Below are 23,807 nucleotides of genomic sequence, written 5' to 3' on the forward strand. Positions count from 1 at the left end.
CAATTTATCAGTATTCTGCTCTCAAAAACCATATCTTCTGATCTTTATGGAAAACAAATCTATATGAACCCAATCCCTTGAAACAAATCATCTACGTGATCACAACATAAAAAGAGATGGGAGAGTGTTGCTGCTGTGAATGTGCTTACCATTTCTCTGTCTTAAAGACCTGCTGTGAACATGCTTACCGTTTCTCTGTCTTAAAGACCTGCAGGCGGCAGCTCAGCCCATTCTGTGCCACTCTATTCCTGCAGCGGTAGTCGCATTTGCACCGGGAATTACACTCAACAACACTGCCAAGACATCAGAAATAGCAGTAATTAATAAAATAGTAATCTAAACAAATAAAAAAAAGACAATCTTTTACATACACTTGTTGCAACCAGCCAGAAGAAGATGCTAAATATGTCTCCTCCTCTGGTTAGTAATGCTCAATTAAATGGTCATCAATACTCAAATGATCAATGAGGAGAATATGATTTATGTGAAACATGGGTGCACTACATCCTCCCATCTACTTTATTTACCCTGTAAAAACTGGTTCACGGAGACGTCTGTAATGGTAGCCAGCATTGGGATCTTTTTCCCCAATCCATGTTGTGTTCTCTACAGTCAGCTGCTGACAAGCACACTTTGACCGGTCCTGTGTGATGCAAGCAAATCACAAACAATTCATGGATCTGAACTGGACTGTACATACTTCTGTTATAAGCCTCTTGCTAGCTACCTAGAATGAATCCATACTTGCACGCAAAAGTTCTTAACATGTTCAGCTAAAGTTATCAGATTTACCAATATATGATTCTCCCTATTCTGGATAATCTTCATTCATTTTACGATGATGTAAATTTACCTACATGACTTAATACCTTAAGTTTTCATTGTGACACTACTTCAGAAATATAATTTCAAATAAGCTATTATTACCAATTAGCAAACATTGACTGTTTTTGCCTTTAAGCAATAGCACATTTTGTTCTTTTTAAAATTATTTTAATGGCCACAATGTGTTGACCTGAAGTAGAAATGTTTCTCTAAATGGAGGTGATTGCTATGAGGTAGGTTGTTCTTACCCAGCAGTTGTCTGTGCAGTCACAACATTGAAGAAAATTTTCATCAAATTCTATTTTCACCCCTTTGGAGGGAATGCGTTGGCTGGAGTATTCTACATAGTCTGGATACTGTCGGTCAATCCCATTTACACATGATATAGGTACGTTCTCTTTTCCATAAGACAGGTCTTTGATGTCACAGAATGTCTACACAAAATGGAAAAAGAACAAAGATTTTACACCTTAACTTTTTTCCACTTCCATGTGAAATGCATGTGAAATATTTGACCCTGAACAACTTACAGCTTAATTCTTATGACAGCTTAGTCAATGGAAGTGAAAGAACCAAAAAAAAAATTTACTCTAAAGCACGAATATAAAACATATGATAACCATCGCTAAAAAAGTAAATATTAGTACAAAACACATTAAATACTGTCACCAGAGTAAGGAAGGCAACAATAAGATCCACATCATCCACATTGATCAGTTGTCTTTTACTGACCTTCACAGGGACAAACTCAGTGTGCACATGTAGCCAAGGATCATAACAAAAGAAGTCGATAACTAGATGTGAATCCACAAGGCTTAGATATTTGTCCAACTCTTCTAAAGTACGCAGTCGACGAGCACATGGAGCTCGGTATATAACACACTTCCGCCCACTAGGTCGCATCTTACAGATCTGTCTGGAAATTCCACATAGCAAACATCATTCATTCCATTTAAAGAGTCAATGCACTTATTTCTCACTGTTTGCTTTTCACGCATGAAAACTGCAATAGTCTTTAATTTTAATATTAAATGGATTTTCAGATTACTAAGTTGCAAAATAAAAGACCGTATCAGGCATATTGACTTTTACATGATAGCAAGTAGGTTTACTAGATACATCTGTAAAAGCAGTCCAAGAAAACTTCTGAAGTAAAATTTCTTCAAACTTTAGCCCTCCCCTTTATGAATATGTATTCACACAAACACACATAATGTGGTCAGAAATTATGAAGCATATTCCACAATGTTGTTTGGAGAACATCATGTGAGTATAACTCACCTTTCCCAACCACACAGCAATGGAATAAGAAGTGGGTTCTTTCCTTTGTGTTTATCTCGTTCCTCTTCTGAGTCCCTAGCACATGTGGGACCACACGGATGAGGTACTACAAAAGACACAATAATGAGTCAGAAAAGTGCACCACACAAGACTTCTTCTGAAACTAAAATTTAGTACTGTCAATACAAATTTACACACATACACAGAAAAACTATTAGAACCTGCTCAACGACCAAAAACAAGAAATAAGTTCTTAATTCTTCCGGTATTTTTCTTTCATAGAAAAGTATCAGTGTATAAACCACTGCTAAAAAAATCAGAATCACAGCCCTACCCATTTTTTTGCGCACTTTGTCTTTGGTGTCAATGAGGGTGTCCATATGTTCTCCAAGGGCTTCGCCATCATCAACTGGAGAAAAAGTTCAGAAGGACTGACTTATATCAGCCACTCTGATTATTTCATAACCTTGCCTAACACAAGCTCTGGCTTGCATGTAGCAGCACAAAAGTCTCCCCTTCCCTTCCACACCCCAAAACGTACACAACAAAATGCCAATGTAGGATTAAGCATGTTAAGCATGTGAAGATTCTGAGACATCAAGGTGAACCATTTGAGATGGATCTCAAGAGCATAGGTCTATCTCTTGAGACAGCCCCAGAACAGCAGCAAACAGAACCAGATAGAGTCCCTTCCTTGTCACCTAATGTGCCAGAAGATTAGCAAACATTCTCAAAGCACATGCTCCATAGCCCTCAACATAAAAAAATACCGTTTTTAGTGGTAAAATTTCTTTCTTCGAGTATTTACCAGATGTCATCTGATACAGTACAAAGAAGAAAACCCAGTGTGAAGAGAGGGGCAGGGGAAGAGTCAAGACCAAATGTATGAGACAAGGAAAGAAGGGTGGTGGATATATAGAGAAAAATAAAAGAGAAATAACAGAATTGTGACACCTTGTTCAACAGCTGATGCCAGGCGCTCCTGCAGCACACTTGCCATGTCCCAGCCCTGCTTGTTGCTGCTGATGCTGCTTGCCTGGTACCGTTCTGCACCTGTTATCAAAATGCAAGATTCATATTTCAGTTTCAAACTTCCAGTCATTGTCAAATTTCAAAACATCCTGTCTTCTTACAAGGCATCTGGAAAGTCGCTGGCATGCAAGCCTGCACAAGTACAAGTGAGACATACCAACATTACTCTCGGATGATTTGCTGCGCTGAGCTGGTTGTCGACGGTGTTTTAGCCAGGGAGCTTCCCAGTCCGGAGATGGCCCAAATTCGTCCTCAATTATGTTGGCTGGCCGAGGCTTGCTCACCATCATCTTGCTGGCACTACCCCCAGTACTCTTCTTAGCCACTGAGCGTTTCTTGTCACCTCCAACAGAAGGCATCTTTAAAGGAGGCTTACTGGCTGGTGCTGAGCTTGTTGTGGTGGGCGTGGAGGCAGCTGGAAATTGATTAACAGTCAACTTATAATTGTCTTCAGTCGCGACTGTGCTGCCTCAGTGCTTAAGCATCAGACAGATGGCCCGGCATTACACCCAGTTCTTTACAAAATCACATGAGGCAGAAGCAACACTCAACCATCCCATCTCCTCAAACTCGCACACGAATCAAGACCCTATAGTCCCCTACGGCACCTATATAAGACTTTAACCTTCACCTTAACCATCACCAGTACTACATGTAATTGTAGAGAGGATGCTAGCCCTTTGCCTTCTGTCAATGTTTCTTGAAATACTCTGCCTTGTTTGAGACGATCTCCATTTGTGTTCCTTACTCATGACTGAGATACAGTGTTGTTATGTATGACATAAAAGAATACATGGAAGACATGTACAGCAAAGACAAGGCAGTTTAGTTCACAATAATCTTTGAATGTACAATCATAAAACATAAAATGGATGCATTCTATTTTCTGCATCACTGTTTTGGTCTGTGAGTGATGGTTCTAATCATGCCTCACCTCGTTTGGTTATTTCATCTTCAGTACCACTTCTGGTGTATTCAACTGTGGGTCGCTTTTGTCCTTTAGGGTCCATGTTAAGACGCCGACCTTTGGAACTTCCTGCTGCCTTTATTGCTTCAGCATTTGCCTGCAAAGAAAAACTTTACTCTAAATGTACCATGTATTTGATGATGCAGGAAGATTATCAAGCTTCTTTAACATATTACAAAACAAAGCAATGAGAAATGAGTCTTCTCCACATCCCTTTAATGCACAAGTATTAATCAGAGCAGACATTTGGTTTGCAGCGTTTTGGTTGTCACCAGTCCTGCTTGTTAGACAATTAAGTGTGTAACATCACCTATCTCTTGAATATTCTCAATCTGTTGCTCAATCTCAAGAGTTTCAATCTGTTATCAGAAAAACAGTGACAATAAGGACAATATGAAATGTCCACTGTGACATCTGTCATTTGAAACAACCCAACCAAAACCACCACCACCATCTTTGATAATCAAAAAGGGAAGAATTTTTACCAAAGCTTTGAAGAGGGGCTCTAATCGTGTAGACCCACGGTAGATCCATTCCGTGCGTTTGTCAGCCTGGAAATACATCTTTACCAAACTGGCATCTACCTCCATCACTTTAGCTGTCCACCTGCAGCAGGTAAACTGATACTTAATCTTACAATCTTACCAAAGAAGATTACTATTTGCTAAAGTAATTATCGAGATCATTTTCCTAGATTTTTAACTATTTAAAGGACTTGATGTCTGTGTTGTTGACCTCTTTCTGTGTATGATGTTTGTAGGTGCATAGTCTGAGAGCCGGACTGGTTTGGAAAAGCAGCATCATGCACCACACTAAGAAAAAAAACTATTTCAAGGCTAGTGAAGGAGAATTAGCGCAATGTTAAACACCAAAACAGTGAGAATTGTGGGTTCCTATCACACCTCTCACATACATAATTTCCATTGGATGTGGCGTCTGTTTACAAAATTAAACCAACTTTGGAGGGTGAGGGTGATTTGTTTTATACCATGCCAGCAACTAATACTATATCACTGCAAAGCAGATGGTCCTGTAGACAATTGCCACATGCTGAGACAAAATCTGAACCAAGGACACCCAATTCTAATTGTTCTGGAACAAGCATTTAACTACTGCCACACAGGACTGCCCAGAACACCCAGCAGGCAAGTGACAGTACTAACTAGAAAAAAAGGAAAGCTATTTTGCTAAACACAAAGACAAAGGATGTGGAGCGTACTTACCAACGCCCATTCCATTCCGTTTTCACCACTTGATCTTTCATTAATCGCACCATTGGTCGCTGTAATATTAAGAAATTTCCCTTAGATTTTTTTTAAGAATGCACAAATTTTACCTAAATGCATAACATTAATCTACTGGACAGTCAAACCTTTAAAACCAGTGTCTCTGGATTGGTGTTGAATTCTCTTTCAGGCATGCTAGTAAAAATAGAGTGCTGTATACAGAAATCAAAGTCTCTTCTTAATTTTCATTGTTAATGTTTAGGAAAGATTGTGACTTTTTGTTCTGAATGCTAATATCAACCATAATTTTCTGCATAGTTCAATGATCATGAAACAGTTTCACATCAAAACTACTAAAGGTCTTTAACTGACCCCTATCAGTAAAAGATGAATGCTTCAAAGAGAGAGTGTGTGTTGCTATAAAAATATCTACAAATAAAATTTCTTTGAAAGTTACCTCAGGATACTGCTTGAGATATTCTTTTATAAATTCTTGAGAATCAGGATGAATGTCTTCCCATACATTTTCACCTGTGTACAGATAAACATTTACAGAACAGCAATAGAATTTGTAGAGTGCATATCCCCATAAGACTACAAATGAACTGAATAACAACACTAAATAACTGCATAAGTTATGAATATTAAAAATATTAGAATTCTGCATGATTGTACATGATTAAAAAATTAATTTGTTTATGTAGCAACTATGGAGTGGAGTAAAAATCTATTTCATTAAAACTGAAAGTGAATAAAATGACTTCTGTTTCATGATGTACAAGAAGTTGTTTCATAAGAAAGTAAGGAAACTTTACTGAAGGGCTCAAGATATGAATTTTGAATTTTAAAAGCAAGATGAATGTGTAAAGACTAGTCAAGACTTCTAAAGAAAACATTACACACTATTTGCCATAAAGACAGCTCTTGCTTTATTTTAGTGAACTACATAATACAAATTTGTCTTTAAACAAGTCATAAAATGTTCTAAAAGATATGAAATACTGTACTATGTCTTCAGACACATGGCAGCTGACAGAGATGCTTCTAATCTTCCAACCACCATTTACACTGCCTACATAGTGCTTATCCTATTGTGTATACTCTATGTAAAGAATTTCGAAAATTTGTTTCTGAAATGCAGAGTTTTTTCAGACTGAAGTGAAATTTGCATGATTCAAAGTTACTTAAAGCAAGAATTGCCCATATTATAATTAGCAATTTTCAGGATCTTATGCTGAGTAGACAAAAAAACAAAACAAAACCAAAAAACAAACAAAACAAAACAACAAAACCCAACTCACTCTGATAGTAAACTTTATGCAATTCCTTTGCCACACAGTACTGTGCATATCCATCATCAAAGAATACCAAAAACCTGGAGACAACATCACTTTTCATAGCAAGATTTCAAAAGATTGACTTTAAATGTGACAGGCATTAGATAAAACTGCATAATAACAACTCTAACCTCTTCATCACTTTACTTAATACAGCTTCATAATGTAGTCAATGTTAATAAAGAATATTAGTGTACTGTTCACGTACTACATGTACTATGTAAAAAATGTTTGTGGCATATGGCAAACACACTAAAAAATTTACAATTTAAAAAAACTACAAAAATTAAATAAATTATGCATGACCAAGAGGGTAAGGCCTGATTGTGTAGAAACATCCTCCCACACATCATAATGATCACCTCTTGTTGTTCTTGATACTAGGAGCCTCAGCCACTATTCCAGCATAAAAAGAACTCCCAGATGATGTTTCATCATCCCTGTACAGAGCTGCAATAGAACCAGTAAGCATCACACCAAAAAGATGGACTAAACCGGCTTGAAGATATTCACAAGTCACATGAGGAGAGGACAAAAAAAGTTATGTATACACATTGCTCTTACAGCATTAAGTGAAGTTGGCGACAATATACTATACAATGCAAATAATTACCAACAATAAGTGAGACCCAGTTTTCAAAGTATGCTGATTAGGCTGAGTATGACATCTAAAGAAACTTTCCAGAATTCTGCTTTTGTCATATTTAAATGTGAAGCAGGCTTCAGTTCACTTTTGACTGCACCAGGTCTCTGAGAGAACATCTTTAAATTTTGAGTTCTCCCCCCTTGATCTGTAGGTGACAACTGTTCTGGTGAGGGGTTGTGGAGAGTGGGGGGACAAAAAGGGATGGTTGTTTGGCTTTCATTATGAATGCTATGAAGATAAGTATACTAATATCCAAGTATAATCAATTGTAAGCAGAGAAGACTTAATTTAAAAGCTCTGCACGCAAGGGTTAAATAAATCCATCACGTGCTAAGGAATAATGTTGGAAGAAGTATCATTTAGGCTTTGTCATACTTACCAGCCACTCGTGTACCCACTTTGAGGAAACAGGAGATAGGTTCTCGATACGCAATATGGTGACCAGAAAGAACTTTTAACCCTTTCCCATCAAATTTTACACGGTACTTCCACTGAAACAGGATTATTGAATATAACAACAAAGGATGAAATACAGGGAACAGGACATGCACATGAATAAGCATCACCTGTCCCCCTCCCCATTACCCTTCCAATACACATATACACACAAATAAAATAAGTCATATCTGTGCAATGAAAGAAAGATATCAACTTGAGAGTGGAGAGAGGAATGAAAGCAAATGTGCTTTTAAAAAAAAAACACTAGATAAACTTCTCAAGTAATGAGCTAACCAGGGTTTCTCATAAAGATGATATCTCAATAAGACTTACTTCTCCAGGGTTCTTTGTGTTCTCTGGCTTCTGCACATCAGTGACAACAAGAGAGGAATGAAAGCAAATGTGCTTTAAAAAAAAAACACTAGATAAACTTCTCAAGTAATGAGCTAACCAGGGTTTCTCATAAAGATGATATCTCAATAAGACTTACTTCTCCAGGGTGCTTTGTGTTCTCTGGCTTCTGCACATCAGTGACAACCCCTGAGTACCAAATATCATTGAACTTCTTGGCCAGGACTTTGCTGCCAGTTGTTATCTCTTTCCTAGAACCAAAGTAAGCTACACTGCTGAAGTTTATATGCACACACAATCGTTCTGTAATTTAATAGTTCATTCCTCAGCACAATTAAGTCTGAATCCACTGAGAAATAAATTGCTGCATTAGTGAGAGATGAAGAAGACAGCAAATTAATAACAACTCCTTCATGCCAGCATATTTTACAGGCCAAGACTAAATCAATCAACTGACCTCTCTCAGTCTATGGCCATCAAGACTGTTCACAGAAATCAGTTCAAACTTTCATCAAGGAGATTAAAAAGAAATTTAAAAAAAAAAATCAGAAATACTGACCAAACAGTTGGCATAGTACCCAAGACACTTTGAGATGCAGAGCTAGTACTTGCCGAGGTGGTCACATTCAGCTTGAGAAGCTTGGGTGCCAGCTCCCCTTCCTTGCTTGTCTGTTCTTTATTCCCAAAATTTAAAATCTTGACTTTGGGTGGTGGATAGACATATATCTACAAAATAAAAATTAAATAAGTCATATATAGTTAACATCCCCGTATGGTATGGTCACCTCCTCATCAAAGACAAGGCAAGACTGGCCAGAGTCATCCAACAGGCAAATAAAATTGTTGGTACACCACAGCTGCCACTTTCTGACTTGTATCTTCATGCAGGCAGAAAGATGGCATACATCACTTCAGACCAAACACAACCCCTCCATCCCAGTTTTCAGATGTTGCCCTCAGGCAGTTTGTGCCAACAGCCATCACCATCTTAAATAAAAGGCACAAGGACTCATAGGTCTATCTTATATTACCTGGCATCCTTCTCAGGAGGTTCATGTGTATGTGTAACAGGAGGAGAGTGTGTGTGTGTGTTGAATGTCGTATATGGGTATGTCTGCATGTTGTTTGAATGTGTGTATGTACATATATAGACAGAGATATGCTTTATTATGTTTGTATGTGTGTAGTGATTGTGAGCAAAAGAAACATTTGTCTTCAACTGCCTTGTACAGATAATAAAGTTTCATTTGAAATATGAATTTGATTTTAAATAGAAAAACATTAAGTTTTAAAGAAAGTTATAATGTTAACACTTGTTTCATTCAGGAAGCTGTGTTATTCTATGTGATTGCAAAAGGTGACACAAACTGTACACTTCACAGACTGAGAAACACGAGAGACTGAAAACACACACACTATACCTAAAGTATACAAACTGTGAAACAAGTCACTATTACATTTACTATATGCAGACTGACTGTAATGTGCAGTACAGAGATTACAAAACAAGACACACCATATCTCTATACTGTGCACACTGAAGCACAATAAGACACTGACAAAGTGTTTATCATTATCTACCACCTGAATTTCACAGCACCGTCTGTGCAGTAGTTAAAGCTGACAAAGATAATACTTAACCAAGAAACTATGTGTTTGGTAGTATTAAACAAGGCAAGAAAGTAGTTTGTAATGGGTGAGTAATAGATTTCTGTTGTAGATATCTGTTTCCAACTGACTACATTAAAAGACAAAATATATCATCTAGTACCGTATCAGGTGGGTTAAAAGATGCAAGAAAGCAATAAAGAAAGAACAACAGTTAAACAAACAAAAGCAGAAAATTTTGACATATGGGTCAAAAACCACAAGACATGTATGCAGTCAACCCAATCAAAATGAACAACCTAACGTCTCTGAATGAGTTTAAAGAACTCATGTGCTCTATGGCATCTAAACTTCTTGATCATGAAATGCATGCATAAACTACTACTACCTCAGACGGAAGTTTACTGTCTGCCAATTGCTGTGGTGCTGCTGATGGTGCAACCTGGCGATTGAGTGCATTTGTCAATGCTGCTCGAAGGTGTTCCATATTGGGTACACCATCATCTGCTGTAGGAACAACGGTGCCACCGATGTTCATCGTGAGTGGTGGAGGACTGGCACCAAGCATCTCTACTTTTGGTGCTGATGATGACATCTGTTCCTTGGTCAGCAGCGGAGGTGGTGGTGGCAAGGGCCTGACAAAAGCAGTAAAAATGAATAAATCAAATAGATGGTTTTCTTTTTGAGTAGAGCTTTGCCAGATAATACGAATGAATGAAATTGTTAAGAAAACAAATGAGCTGCAATAACACATCCATGTCTACATGCCACATGCATACAATCATATTCTCTCTCACTCTCTCACAATATTGCATCACCCACTTTTGTTTCAAAGGAGGAACAGATGCTCGCCTTCCTCCAACAGGTGAAGGAGCACCTCGTTTCCGGGGTTCAAATGTGGAATCTATTATCGTTACATCATCGTCACTATCATCATCAATAATTTGACAGCTTGCAGCTACCTCAGCCTCTCTCTGGCGTACTCTGAGACAAACAAAATCCAAACAAATAAATTTCATTTCAGTTCTAAAGCTGTAGTAGTTGGGCTAGCTATTGCAAATCTAACATTCATGACAAAATGACATGCAAACTCTGAGACAACTACTGAATACTTTTCCTTGCATCCAAAATATTTCACTGCCAAACCCGTCAGCAGGAAGTTTGTCCTTTAAGACTGTGTATTCGTGTGGATTTTCTTTCCACAACAAGATGCTTATTTACTAACACGTTAACTAACCACTAGTATGCTGAAATCTTTTTGTTAAGCTGACCTTCATTCAGACTTCTGAACGTAATTCTGCTTAATACATATATTTTTCTGTTCTTTCTCAGATAAGACTTACTTGTAATTTTTTTCTGGACCGAAGAGTGTTTTTAAGCAAAATTACTGTGAAAACAATATTCTTTTTTGGTACTTCTAAATCTTGTTATGCCTTTTCTTTCTTTCTGTCTTGTGTGTTCTTCATGTGACTGTATGGTTTTGAATGACTTAATGCATATCTTTGTATTTGTGCATGTTTGTCAACTGTATTGACTATTGGCTTGATACATATCTGTGTATATGTGCATATGCATGATTGTAATGATTTGATCCATGTTTGTATTTATACCATGTATATTGTACAAATAGAAGTCTAGTGGTGAGTATGCTTAAATACATGCATTATGCATTATCATCATTCTCATTATCATGTCGTACACCCTATGAAATTGGGCCAGAAGCCTAAATCATTAAAAACATATTGTATCCTCTCATGTGTTCCTTACCAGCAAAAGCTGATGCCTATAACTCAAGCTTGTGATCACACTATTAAAAAAGGCAAGATTTCCACTAAGTGCTGATCTACTGAGAAACTTATGTAAGTAAAATAAACTGGCATAGCAAAAGCATGTTGAGCTAAATATTAATGACCAAGTATTTAATGTTTTATGGCATCTTATGATTACATAGTTCAGTGTTCTGTGGTATCTAATAAATATGTATTTTAGTGCTCTGTGGTATCTAAACTTCTTGATCAGAAGGATACATTAGGTAAAGTATTGGGTTCACAGAGAGACTGGTGATCCTAGTCAACCTTTTCTTTTAAAGTCTAGTGTAGCAAGAAGTAATGTTCAAATAACTGAGGTGGCAGTAGCCAGCTGAGCTAACTAATTAAATAATTAACTAATTAAATAAGATACCAAATCAAGTGACTAAAAGGGAAACATATCTGCTTCATCAACTCCCAATTCAGGTACAGAGAAAATGAGTTAGATGTGAACAACAATCTCTGACTGCTAAAGTAATTGCTCTAGTAATTTGGGTTTCTGCAAGTGTATTTAAAAAAAAGAATAATCAAAAAAAATTTATTTTTGATCATTATAATTGGTTTTGTAGACCTTTTTGATTACACTTACTGCTCTTCTAGTTCTTTCTCTTCGGTTTTCATCTCTTCCATATAGGCATCTGCTTTTGCTTCAAGCTGAAGGAAACTTTTGTTGATATCCTTTGCTCTTCCTATAATTAAAATTCAAGCTAACATAACAAAAAGGAAAAACAATTGTTTGCTGATACAACATTTACATGTAAGCCTTCAGATTATAGATGTTGTGAATCTGCCTGCCATCATTATTAAAGTTCCATACTACCGAAATAAAAGGAAACAATATAAAATTCAATGACACAAACTTCTAATCCATTCTTCATTTAACTCATGTTCTAAAATCAGCAGAAAGAAACATATAATACATATAATACTTGTAGTACAAATAATACATGCATCTGTATAAAAGTGTGCACGCATGCAAACATGTAAGCGCAAGAACACACACACACTACTTACTTTCTGCTTTGTTGATGAGTGCATTTGTGTCCTGATACTCTGTGGTGGTGGAAATGTTTTCTACCTCTTGTCCCATGTTGTCTACTATGGAGGAAATCAGCTCATCTAATTCCACCTTAGATAGAGACAGCTCATATATCAGCTGTTCAACTGCCTTTTCTGCCATTTTAGTGATACACCTGCCAAACTGTTAAAAGCCTTTAACTGATTTTTTTGTTTGTTCCTTGGTGCGTTACTTGGTTATAAATCTGAAACAGGTAAATGATCAGTTATAACACACAAATACTGATAAAAGACTGTATAAAAATATTTCCACGATATGCCATGCTACAGTATTTCAGAGTTAAAATTGTATTATACGATGGAAACGATAGGCTAATAAGTCTGTGCATATAACTTCTATAAGAAAGTAAACACAAAAAATTCATTATAAATGGTCAATTGTGTAAAGTACATATTCCATACACAGTGATACACGCACATTCATGCTTATGGTTTTAGGAACACGTTCGGACAAAAGTACATGGTAAAATCTACAACGAAGTAATTGATATTTTGTTTTGACGCGCCGGACTTACATTTTGAAACTTACTTGCTTACTACTTCAAATATCAACAGTTTGCTGATTCGGTCTTTCTCAATCACATCGTCACACCAAGTTTTGTTGCACGAAGAGTAAGCTCCAAAATTTTTTTTTAAATCGATCTACCAATCAATGTCTGTTAGCTCAGGCTTCGGTCCGACATAAAAAACTAAATGCAATAGTTACTCTTTTGCTTTCTTATGTTTGATCGCTGTAAAGGATCTGTCCACGATTTGCAGTTTGAAACACGGCTTCTCTCGTTCTCTGCAAGCTTAATAAAACAGCATTACCTCCCTTTGCCGTGTGTATTTAAAAAAAATGTGTTTGTTTGTTTGGAATAATATATGTGTTTACGTATTCTCTGATTTGTCAGAAATCTATCTCATGTACTTAGACATCTTTAGAGTGTCTCATGTACCGTGCATAATTTGCTTCCAGCAAATAAACACCATCAACCAGATCTAAAGAAATTCATAGATATCAACGATAGTGGATATGCGATACCGTATTACGAACTTAAGGAAAATCTAAAAGATAAAAACTTAATTGTAAGAAATGTATATTAAGTTTTTATTATGTGTAGATATCCCAAAACTTCCTTCGCGCAGCAATGTTAGTTGCAGACCGTCTACTCAATTTTGCACATGCGTCGATATGGCAACTTCCTGTTCGTCTGCTATTTTATTTCAGCACGAACTAATATCTCATTATAAGATAAGAAACTATTAGCATCAAATATTATCAAAGCAACCACACAAACGTTACTTTTTCGAACGAAATAGATACTCAAGCTCAGCTGCCAATTTTAAACAGTCATGCGAGTAAGTTTAGCTACCATTTAAATTTGAAAATTGGCATTATATATACCCATAGAACGTATATACAACGGCAAATAAATTGGATTTTTCTCTTGAAACAATCTTTTAAATTAAAAAAGGTCATTATTTATTGTGAACTTGTATATGTAATGTTAATAGCTACATCGGAGATCATCAATTTGTCTTTTGGGCTTGGGACAATTTAATGACTTTAGTTTTGGGACGAAATGGATATATGTGGGACCAATTGACTTTAACTGTGGGGAGTAATGTCCGATAACCCCCCCCCCCCAAAAAAAAAAATGTACAGGGGAGGCAAAAATGCGAATGTGGTGACATACTACTACCTCAGACGGAAGGGGAGGTAAAAATGCGAATGAGGTGACAATGAGCTCTTATATGGGACGATATTATGGCTTAGACGATTTGACCACGAACTTGTATTTCTGGACTCCTTGCAGACGATTCTTTTTTTTTTTTCCTCTCTCTCTCCAGTTTACTACTAAAACGAGGGAGGTGTATACAAAGCTTCCGGTTTAATCACATTCATTGTTTAGGCTCGCCGAGACTAACAGCAGAGAACTTCGCAAGAGGCTAAGCGTTGGTCTCGACAGACAGCAGTCCACATATGCATGTCCGATTTGACAAAATGACCGGGCCCTCCACCCCTACTCCACCGCCGCATATGTATGTGTGTAAGAGAGAGAGATATTTGTATTCTCTCTCTCACACACACACACAATGGTTCGAAGCATGGACGTGTACAAGTTCGTGGTTTGAAGCAAAAATTTCCGAGGTCCGACAGTCTGTCTTCGCCTCCCCGTTAAAGAGCATGACACCGGAAATTACCGAGTGACCTCAAAGTTCCATGTATAATTATATTATTGCTAAGTACGAGAGAATCGAAGGTTCCGAAGGTCAACATGCAACTGGGCCAAAGTTTAGTCACATGAACCTATAGTTTTAGTAGACTTATATTTATGATAAAAATCTAGCCGCATGCAGGCACCACGCATTATTATAGGACACAAGTGTCGACTTAACGTAGTTTTGAGACACTTTATCCGTGCAGCGATGACCAGTGCACTTGATAAAAGAGTGACTGCAGGAATTATAAGTAAGTGCTCATGTTCTGTCACTGTCACACAGAACAGGCATAATATCAGTTTCTGAATCAAGCCCTGAATTCAGTATGTCAAATAACTTATTAATCCAATATAATATTTCGTGAAAGAGGCAGTTAAAAAAGATCACATTAATTACAGCATTATTGATACATAATAAAGTAGATAACTGCATGTACATAAAATATGTTCAAATGTAAAGTTAAACAATAGAAAAACGTCATTTTATGGCGATCAATAATTGATTAGTTCACTATACAAACACCATTCCGAAACAATTTTTTCAGTTTAATATCTATAATTACATCATACTAGGATTTATTTGAAAAAAATCTTACAAATAGAAAAATATGCAAAAACATTAAATTTTATTCAGTATTTAGTAAATTGCAAGGTTAAAGAAGTAAGTGTAAGATCTGTGTGTGTTTTGTGTGCACATGCAAACTCGTGAGAGAGAATCTGCCTTTTCGGCTGTCTTAGAGAATTTATATGAATGGTGGTAAAAACTATGCTAATAAAGGTGTTTCATTCATTTTCATATCTATATGAAGGATAACCATTTTTGTTGTTGTTGGCAGTTGTTGGTGATGAAATATTGAAGGGACAAACAAAAGATACAAACTCTTACTTCATCTGTAAACGCTTATTTGCATTGGGAGTTCAAGTCAAAAAGGTGAAGATTGCCAATTAATTTACTGTGTATTTGTGTGTAGTTGGGGGGAAAGGAGTGTGTGGGGGGCATGGGTGAGGAGAGCAAGAAGAATGAGAGAGGTAAAGGAGAGAGAAATTTTGACTTTTGATAAAAAATACATTCCTTCATATTTCTTATACTACATCCCATATCAAGAAAGCTTCCAAAATAATACTAAATTTTTTTTTACATCCTTATGCTTTGGTCAGATCTCTGTTGTGGCAGATGATCTGGAGGAAATCGCAAATGAAGTGGCAGACTTTTCAAAGCGATTTACTCATGTCATAACCTCAGGAGGTGTTGGGCCAACTCATGACGATATGACATTTGAAGGTAACTAAACTTTAGTTTCTCTGTTATGGTATTTAGTGGTGATTTTGAAAAGAGAAAATGTGTATTACAAGCTTTTTTATAAAAGTAAATTTATTGAGACCAATTGTTTACACGATTTAAATGTTCTGCCATCAAAACACAAATTCTTGTAGTTTACCTGAGCTTGTTATATCTTTTTCAAAATTAACAATGCATGCTATGATGAGTAGGACATATCCACTGCATTAAGAACAGGCATATCCCAAAAGACATTATGAAAAATTGGCATCTAGAAGGAGAACCACTGGTCACCCTTAACTGTGGTAGAAAGATGTCTGGAGGAGCAATATGGGGGCACTTGATCTTAACACTGAGAACTGGGAGAATCTTGCAGCTGACCATTCAAGGTGGAAAAGTACTCTAGCCCAATATCTTAAGTCAGAGGAGAAGCTATTGAACACTGCAGCTAATAAACAGGCTCATGAAAATGAGCACAGATATTCCACCAACTCTACAAGTTACAGTACACAGATGTGTCTGCTGTAATAGAGTCTGTTTTTCATGCGTTGATCTCTTCATCCAACTGCAGCAATGAAGCCAAACAGCATTTTTAGGATGCACTATCCATTGTCAACTCTTCCCAGAGGAGGCCATAATTATGAATGCATGTCAAGTTGTATGAATTTTGCATGGTTCACACTAATTTTTTCATTTTGCCTAATTCTACTATAAATTTCTGCTGGATTTTAGCATTTGTTCATGTTGTCTAGAGGTTTATAAAACTATTAATTTTTTTCTTTGACTAAAATTGGTAGTTCAAGAAAATACAGTATCTAAACCTTACAACTCATATTATCTCAAGCACAAGGGAGTTTTGTATGGTACATGAATATAAGATTTTATTTTTAATGAGTTTGTTGTTTTGCAGGGGTTGCCAAAGCTTTTGGGTTGGAAACTGTACCCAACCAAGAGCTCGTAGATTTAATACGGAATTACTTTGGATCAGATAACCTTGACTCAGCAAAAATGAAGATGGCCCAGGTATCTTTAAAAGGAATGTTAAAAGATTTGTGTCAGAATGTTACACAGATATAATGTGGATACATTCTTAAGTTTTGTTTAAGATAATCCAAAATCACCTTAGCACCACTTCAGGGGAGCTACTAGCATAAGAAGAGGCAGGAACATAGTTGTTAACAAATTTTTAAAAGTTGCATCTTGATAAAACACTTCCTCAGAAAACTCCACCACAGTTTCATAGATTTTAGAAAGGCATTTGACAGTTTGTGGCATATGATGTGAAAATTCAACATTAGTGATCAGTTCCATCTTAATTGGCAATCAACTAGTACTGATCAAGGGATCAAAGATTATGATAATGATGAATACATGTGTCTAGATGATGCAGATATGCATTGTGTGTGCATGGACACACATGTAGTTGAATAAGCTTTTTCTTTTGTCAGATCATACATAAAAATAACTCTTTGGTGTGAAACATTTTTGTGGCATCCCTGACACTTTCTTTTAATATATATCCTGTAACATAACATACTTGAATAACATTTACCTTACTGAGGTAGCTTTTTGTTTCTGTTCAGTTCCTTTTATTTGTAAGTAGAGAGTCTGACGAGGAAGTAAGAAATACAAGAAGTTGCCAATTGTCTGAAGGCTATTAACTGGAATTTAATATCCAAGTGATATTTTCAGGTTCCCTCCACAGCACGTCTTCAATACGGAATCAATAAAACAATGGGCAAGAAAACCAAATATCCATTAGTGAGTGTTGGTAATGTGTATATGTTCCCAGGAGTTCCATCTTTACTGGAAAATGCTTTTGTGATGCTTGAGGTAAGACAGATTTGCTTCCTGAATAGCAAATTTCAGTTTTCTATGGCAACTTCCATTTCTCCAATATGGTGTAGTTAGTCTAGTAGCCTAATTGTTTCCAATCCTTCATCCTCCTCCAACCCCCATCCTTCTCCAGATCAGGCATGTTCAAAACTGGTATGATTGTGTATTGTGATTAAAATACTTTAACATATTGATAATGTTTATTATTGTCATTGCTTTAGTTTATTCATTATTTTTTCGCAGGAAAGAGTTGGGATTGCACAAACTCTTTCTTGTGGTGATATAGCCTTTATTGCAGATGTGAGAGGAAGTGTAAGTGGATTATATTAACAATTAACCCTAAACAAATAAAAAAAAACAATTCTGTATTTTCTTCTGCATCTTTGTCCCCCATCCCCACCTCTCCAGGAATTGGATAGATGGGAACAAAGGTTCACCAGTTTGACCAGTTGACCCATCTGTTCAGATTGGGTACTTCACTGTAGACTGTAGAGGGTTGGAGGCAGCTAGGGTGAGAATATGGGCACTGAACTCAAAAAAGCTGGTCCTTAGAGAGTGAGAGCTGCAATACTTCACTCTTCTAAGACTGAAAGATTATGAGTCTACCCTATCTTTTTTTTTTTACTCCTGGTCCTGATCACTTTTATAGCTTTGACATCAATGACAAACCCAGCAGTTCCTCACCTACTATACTTCATGATACTTCAGAATAAATTGAAAAAACTAGTATGCAAGGTTTGGGGGAAAACAATAGCTGGCAGAAGTGTGGTGTAATAGGCAGATAAAATTCCGTGAAACTGTACTAGTTGTCAGTTTCTTCAGCCAATAACTAAACCAACAATAAGATTGAAAGAAAGAAAGATGATGATGATGATGATGATGATGATGATGATGATGATGATGATGATGATGATGATGATGATGATGATGTTTGGGTTTATGTTTGCTCCAGGATATGTTTAAAGATCCAGACATAACTTTACATACTCAAGAGTTATATGTTAACTGCAATGAGACAAATATAGCATCAGATATTCAGCAAGTTGCAAGTAAATTCCAGCAGTCTGTTGTCATTGGCTCATATCCTGATTTCCATAACAGGTAAACCACTTTCTTTTCAGTTTTTTTCCCCTCTACTATTATGTAATGTATAATATAATAATGCACACATTGTTATATGAAAAACTGTAAACTATTGTAATTCTGAGGTCTTAAAAAAATCATTAGCTTACAATAGGATGCTAGTAATGATAAAAACTCTTAATGGAGCTTATTGAAAATTCTAATTCAAAAAGCTTGCTTTTTTTTTTTTTTTTTAACCCGTGAGCAGTGCTCATGTAATGATGTATGTGTTATTGAATATTTATACAGAACCATGTCATCTAATAATAATAATAACCAACTTTATTTGTCCCAATGGGCAATTTAAATGGGAGGTGTGCTCTGTTTTCAATATATATATAAAGTCAGTGCAATTACAGTGCAGTGGAATATTACCATTAACAAGAGCAATGAGAGATATTTTTATATATATCTATATTTTTCTTGTAGTTACTACAAAGTCAAGTTATCTCTGGAATCAACAAGCCAAGAAGACCTTAACAGTGCTTTCAAAGAGTTGACAAAGCTAATGCCATCAGGTATCCTAATTGAGATTTAAGATTCTCCTGGAAGAAGGCCAACATTTTTCAAAATAATATTTTGTAGGTACCTTACTACTTAATGCCAAGCATGCATATGAAATTAGTATTTATTTTCTGTTTGATGCTGGGAAAAATGGCCTATAAATGTTTACATTTGTAATTTGTTCATATATTTACAAATAAAATGAATTTGATGACTTATTTTTCTGGCTGGGGGAAAGGTGGGGACTGTTTTGTGGCTGTTAATATTGCCAGGAATAGTACTGAGGCAAAGGATGCCAGCCATCCTAATCATGTTTCCTGTAATCCATTTTGACCTATGAATTTAGCTTTTGTGAGTTTATTATTTATGAGTTTAGCTAAATTAATTTTGTTCATCATCATAAAGATGTATTTTCCTGACCTTTTTGATAAACATTATTTCCTGTTTTCTTATTTGTCTTTGTGGCTGATACTGTCTGCAGGAACAATTGTGGAATATGAGAAGGATCCAATAGGCACAGCTGCTGAGCATGTCTATGACATTGTCTTGTCTGCCCAAGATGATTCCTTTCATCTATCTGTTCGTGAAGCAGTTCAAGTGGTGGAGAAAGCTCTTGACAAGTACAGGTATAATCATCAGTGGGATATTTTTGCCATTTTTTCAAGTGATTATACCATCTGTGAAAAGTTGTTGCCATTTTCATTTGAACCAGTGAGCAGTTAGCAGTCCTCATGTGCTTACATTGTCTAAAAAATTATCGCTCTTTTCACTCCTGGAATACCTTATTCCAGCATAATAGACAAGGTAAGCAAGGACTGATAATGCACACAACCCACGTATGAGATCATCTATAAAGAATCTGCTCCTGACGCTGGTAATCAGCACTGTCACAAATGACTGCTTAGAAAAATTTCATAGCAAATTATTTTGAAATCTCAGTTTGCGTGTACATTTGTGATGAGTCAAAAGTTGAAGATATCAAAGGAATTTTTAATGGAAGAATTCTGAAAAGGGAAAGCATTTTTCATTCTATTGCTCAGGTGTATTGTGACCAAAATGCATTTTTGATTTCAGGTTAGATGAAATCTGTTTAGGTTTTAATGGAGGGAAAGATTGTACAGCACTACTCCATCTGTTTCACGCCATAGTTCAAAGGTAAACAAGTGAGCTGTAATCTTGATTTATGTTTGTGCCTTCCTTACTTTGTAGTTGTTATTCTGTTGACACATTCTTTAAAACTTTCCTGCAGTGACACTTCCACTAAATGCAGCAAGAACAAATTACAGACTTATTTACGTTGTCTGCTGAAGTAGTAAACCTAATTCTATGGCCACAGTCAGTCTAATCTTGTTTCTAACCTAATAATCTTTATTGCATACTTTTAATAAGTGACAGAGCCCTCAAACATGGCATGAAAAAAACCCATAGAGCACATGTCGCAAGGCATCAAACAGCTTTGAAGGGTGAATGGACAGCCATATGGTTGAAGCACTGGCATCTGAACCAGCAAGTTTGATACCTGTATGGCACAAGTGAATTTTCCCCTGTAAACCCATCTGATAGGAATGCATACCCAACTCTATAGTGGATTAGGGAAGATAAAGCAGCAAAAAGGGAAGGAGATGGACATCGCCCTCACAAAAAACTGGCCTTAGGAAAAGTGTGGTCTCCCCAGCAACCTAAAAAGGTTAGGGGAATGACTTTACCCTATTTTAAAGGGTTTAAAAATTTTCTTATAAGCTTAGCAAGACTACAAAACCTCTCATTTATTGCATTGTTTCGTCTATATAATCTGCAGAAAGTATCCAGACAACACAAACAAGCTGAAAGCTTTGTACATTCGAAGCCGACAGCCATTTCCTGAAGTGGAGCTCTTTGTGTCCATGGCATGTCAGAGGTAATTTTTGTATTTGGGCAAGTACAAGTGATGTGTTGCAGCTTCATCTGCAATCTCTGTCATTTCATGCCCTTCTGTAAAGTTGTCATCACATTAATTTTAAAGAACACTTTCATTCAAGCCTGTTGCTACCTTCCTCAGTATTATTACTCTGTGTTGGTCTCAGTACTGCTCTTTAAACTTTACAAATCCATCCCACAATAATGGAGTTTGAACCCTTCATTTACTTAAAATGTTTTATTTCCATGCTCAATTTTAAGCACGATGAATAATTCCTATTCATGCTAAAGCGCACAAGTGAGTGTTGTAGGTCTGTGCTCTCAAACCTCTCCATCTAAATTGAACATCACCTTTTCTACTCGTTCAGATCAAAGCTGTCATTCATTTTCTCTACATGTCTTTGTCAGGTACAACCTTGAACTGATTCGTTATGAGGGCAGGATCAAGGAGAATCTAGCAAGTCTAGCAAAGGGGCATCCTAATATCAAAGCTGTACTTATGGGGACAAGGAAAACAGATCCATATTCAGGTGGTTTGCTCTTTCTAATGATTAGAACTGTAAAAAAGGGGGCATTATTACCCTTTAATTTAATGATTTGGAAGAAAAATCCATATTCTAATAATTTGCTCTTCCTGCACCTTTTAGCAACAAGAGCTATTCAGATGACTACTTTCACGTCATTTTCGGGTGACACAAGGGTTACCGCCTATCACCAATAGAGTGAAGATTGGCTGTCCCGTTCAGCTCTTGTCTCGGGCCAGCTGTTCTTTCTCTGCATGTGACATGTTTACAGGGCTGGCTGTCTTTCTGTGATACAGCATTAATTGCTGGCGCAGTGTAGGCCACCACCCTTCCCCCATACACTTCTGCATGCATCACCAAGGCTTTTAAATCATGACATCCTAATTTTATAGCCAGGACATTTGCAGCATATAGTCTATTTTTTAATAGATGCTCACAATATTTTTAGTCTATTTAACTTTGAAATTGTACTCCATTAGTATCAGTATACCCTCAAGAAGTTAACAATTTAAACTGAAACAGTAGATATGTTGTCTGCATGTATGCTTATAATGTCCTCTTTTCTTCCCAGAATATACAACTATATAAGGACCATAAAACATTTGTTTCTGAAACAGATCACCTGGAAGCATTCTCTATGACTGACTCTGACTGGCCTCAGTTTATGAGAGTTAATCCTCTCATTAAACTGGAACTATGCAGTTGTTTGGAAATTTCTGCGCATGCTGAGTTTACCATACTGCAGCTTGTATGACCAGGGGTATGTGCTGATCAGTATTCCATTTTAACATATTTTGGAGGATTAACAAATCTTGTTCATCTTTTCCCCTATAATGCCATAGGCATTCTTTTTTCCAAAAAAATGTTAATGAACTTAAAATCCTGCACAGAAAAATATTCTTGATAACTCAAAATTGGGTATATTTGGTGGCAGATATACTTCTTTGGGTAGCATGAACAACACTCACCCCAACCCATCACTGCAGTACTTTGACCAGAATGGCATCATCGCATACAAGCCTGCCTATGAACTTGTGGAGGACAGCAGAGAGAGAGATGGCCGCAATGTGTGATGGCATAACTCTTTATAAACTGTTTTTTATTTTCGGTGCTCATACAGTGGAAAATACATATTTTGCTTGATTTTAAAGAGGAAACATTGTTACACCGGATGATGTGCATGCAAAAAGTTAGCCAGTGACATTTATCCAAAGTGTGGGCAAGTGCTAGTTGGCGTTTGAACAGAAATCTAAACAATGGTATGTGACAGTGCATTATTGTTGGCAATAGATGGTCATTTGAATGTCTGTATTCAGATGCTTTCAGTAGAATTTACATTGTGCTTAACTATATGTAACGACAGCAGAAGTTGTAAATCTCTTTAATGTTAAGAATATGCTTAAAATTTCTTCAATATGAAAGATAGCATGTGAATCAGTAAAGATTCACGACCAGATTGGGTATTTTTTTCGCTTATATAGTCTGTAAAGGTTTTAACCATTTGGAACACATTAATAACACATTCTTATTACAGGTAGTAATGTCACAGGGGGTTAGACCTCTTTCATCTTATGATATTGAAGCATCCGATTCTTTAAATTAAAGGATGTTTAAATTAGCAGATTTTAAACTGCTTTTCATCAGAAAGCAAAATCATTGCATAAAATGATTGGACACATCTCTTCACTATTCAGTCTTCAAGATGAATGTGAGATTATTGTGACTGAGGTTTTGCATGATGCTGTTTAGTTTTCTCAGCAAGTAGTCAGTCCTGTTGTACTTAGACCTGAGAGGTGAAAGAAAAAGAACATGGGAGGGGGAAGAGAGATTTCGAGAAGATCCTCAT

The 23,807-nt window shown here is 36.5% G+C and overlaps 2 protein-coding genes across 6 annotated transcripts in view; one reads left to right on the forward strand and one right to left on the reverse strand.

The window, feature by feature from the left end:
• Positions 1-13,606, reverse strand: part of LOC112559730 (histone-lysine N-methyltransferase eggless-like) — a 20,586-nt gene extending 6,980 nt beyond the window's left edge. Inside the window, exons 1-23 of one of the 5 annotated variants that reach the window (XM_025231097.1) lie at positions 13,112-13,606; positions 12,534-12,781; positions 12,109-12,208; positions 10,564-10,695; positions 10,100-10,346; positions 8,663-8,829; positions 8,243-8,354; positions 8,086-8,115; positions 7,694-7,805; positions 7,031-7,118; positions 6,633-6,706; positions 5,789-5,862; positions 5,329-5,387; positions 4,591-4,711; positions 4,073-4,202; positions 3,296-3,553; positions 3,061-3,159; positions 2,441-2,515; positions 2,107-2,212; positions 1,558-1,741; positions 1,074-1,259; positions 528-643; positions 189-293 (exon numbers count right to left, since the gene is read on the reverse strand). In XM_025231097.1, the coding sequence (XP_025086882.1) occupies positions 189-293; positions 528-643; positions 1,074-1,259; positions 1,558-1,741; positions 2,107-2,212; positions 2,441-2,515; positions 3,061-3,159; positions 3,296-3,553; positions 4,073-4,202; positions 4,591-4,711; positions 5,329-5,387; positions 5,789-5,862; positions 6,633-6,706; positions 7,031-7,118; positions 7,694-7,805; positions 8,086-8,115; positions 8,243-8,354; positions 8,663-8,829; positions 10,100-10,346; positions 10,564-10,695; positions 12,109-12,208; positions 12,534-12,699 (2,741 nt within the window). In that variant the 5' untranslated portion in view covers positions 12,700-12,781; positions 13,112-13,606. Of the gene's footprint in view, positions 1-188; positions 294-527; positions 644-1,073; positions 1,260-1,557; positions 1,742-2,106; positions 2,213-2,440; positions 2,516-3,060; positions 3,160-3,295; positions 3,554-4,072; positions 4,203-4,590; positions 4,712-5,328; positions 5,388-5,788; positions 5,863-6,632; positions 6,707-7,030; positions 7,119-7,693; positions 7,806-8,085; positions 8,116-8,242; positions 8,355-8,662; positions 8,830-10,099; positions 10,347-10,533; positions 10,696-12,108; positions 12,209-12,533; positions 12,782-13,111 lie in introns of all 5 variants that reach the window. The other 4 variants (XM_025231094.1, XM_025231093.1, XM_025231092.1 and 1 more) reach the window with 4 other exon arrangements.
• A 920-nt stretch (positions 13,607-14,526) lies between these two features.
• LOC112558976 (FAD synthase-like) lies at positions 14,527-23,643 on the forward strand. The gene is given in 14 exon segments (XM_025229756.1): positions 14,527-15,051; positions 15,637-15,731; positions 15,959-16,082; positions 16,990-17,102; positions 17,772-17,912; positions 18,868-19,016; positions 19,467-19,555; positions 20,023-20,167; positions 20,616-20,696; positions 21,340-21,438; positions 21,846-21,967; positions 22,579-22,643; positions 22,645-22,721; positions 22,896-23,643. Coding segments are annotated over 14 exon segments (1,557 nt in total). The 5' UTR covers positions 14,527-14,933; the 3' UTR covers positions 23,035-23,643.
• Positions 23,644-23,807: the final 164 nt, after the last annotated feature.

The sequence above is a fragment of the Pomacea canaliculata genome, linkage group LG3, assembly GCF_003073045.1.
Source record: "Pomacea canaliculata isolate SZHN2017 linkage group LG3, ASM307304v1, whole genome shotgun sequence".
Lineage (NCBI taxonomy): Eukaryota > Metazoa > Mollusca > Gastropoda > Architaenioglossa > Ampullariidae > Pomacea > Pomacea canaliculata.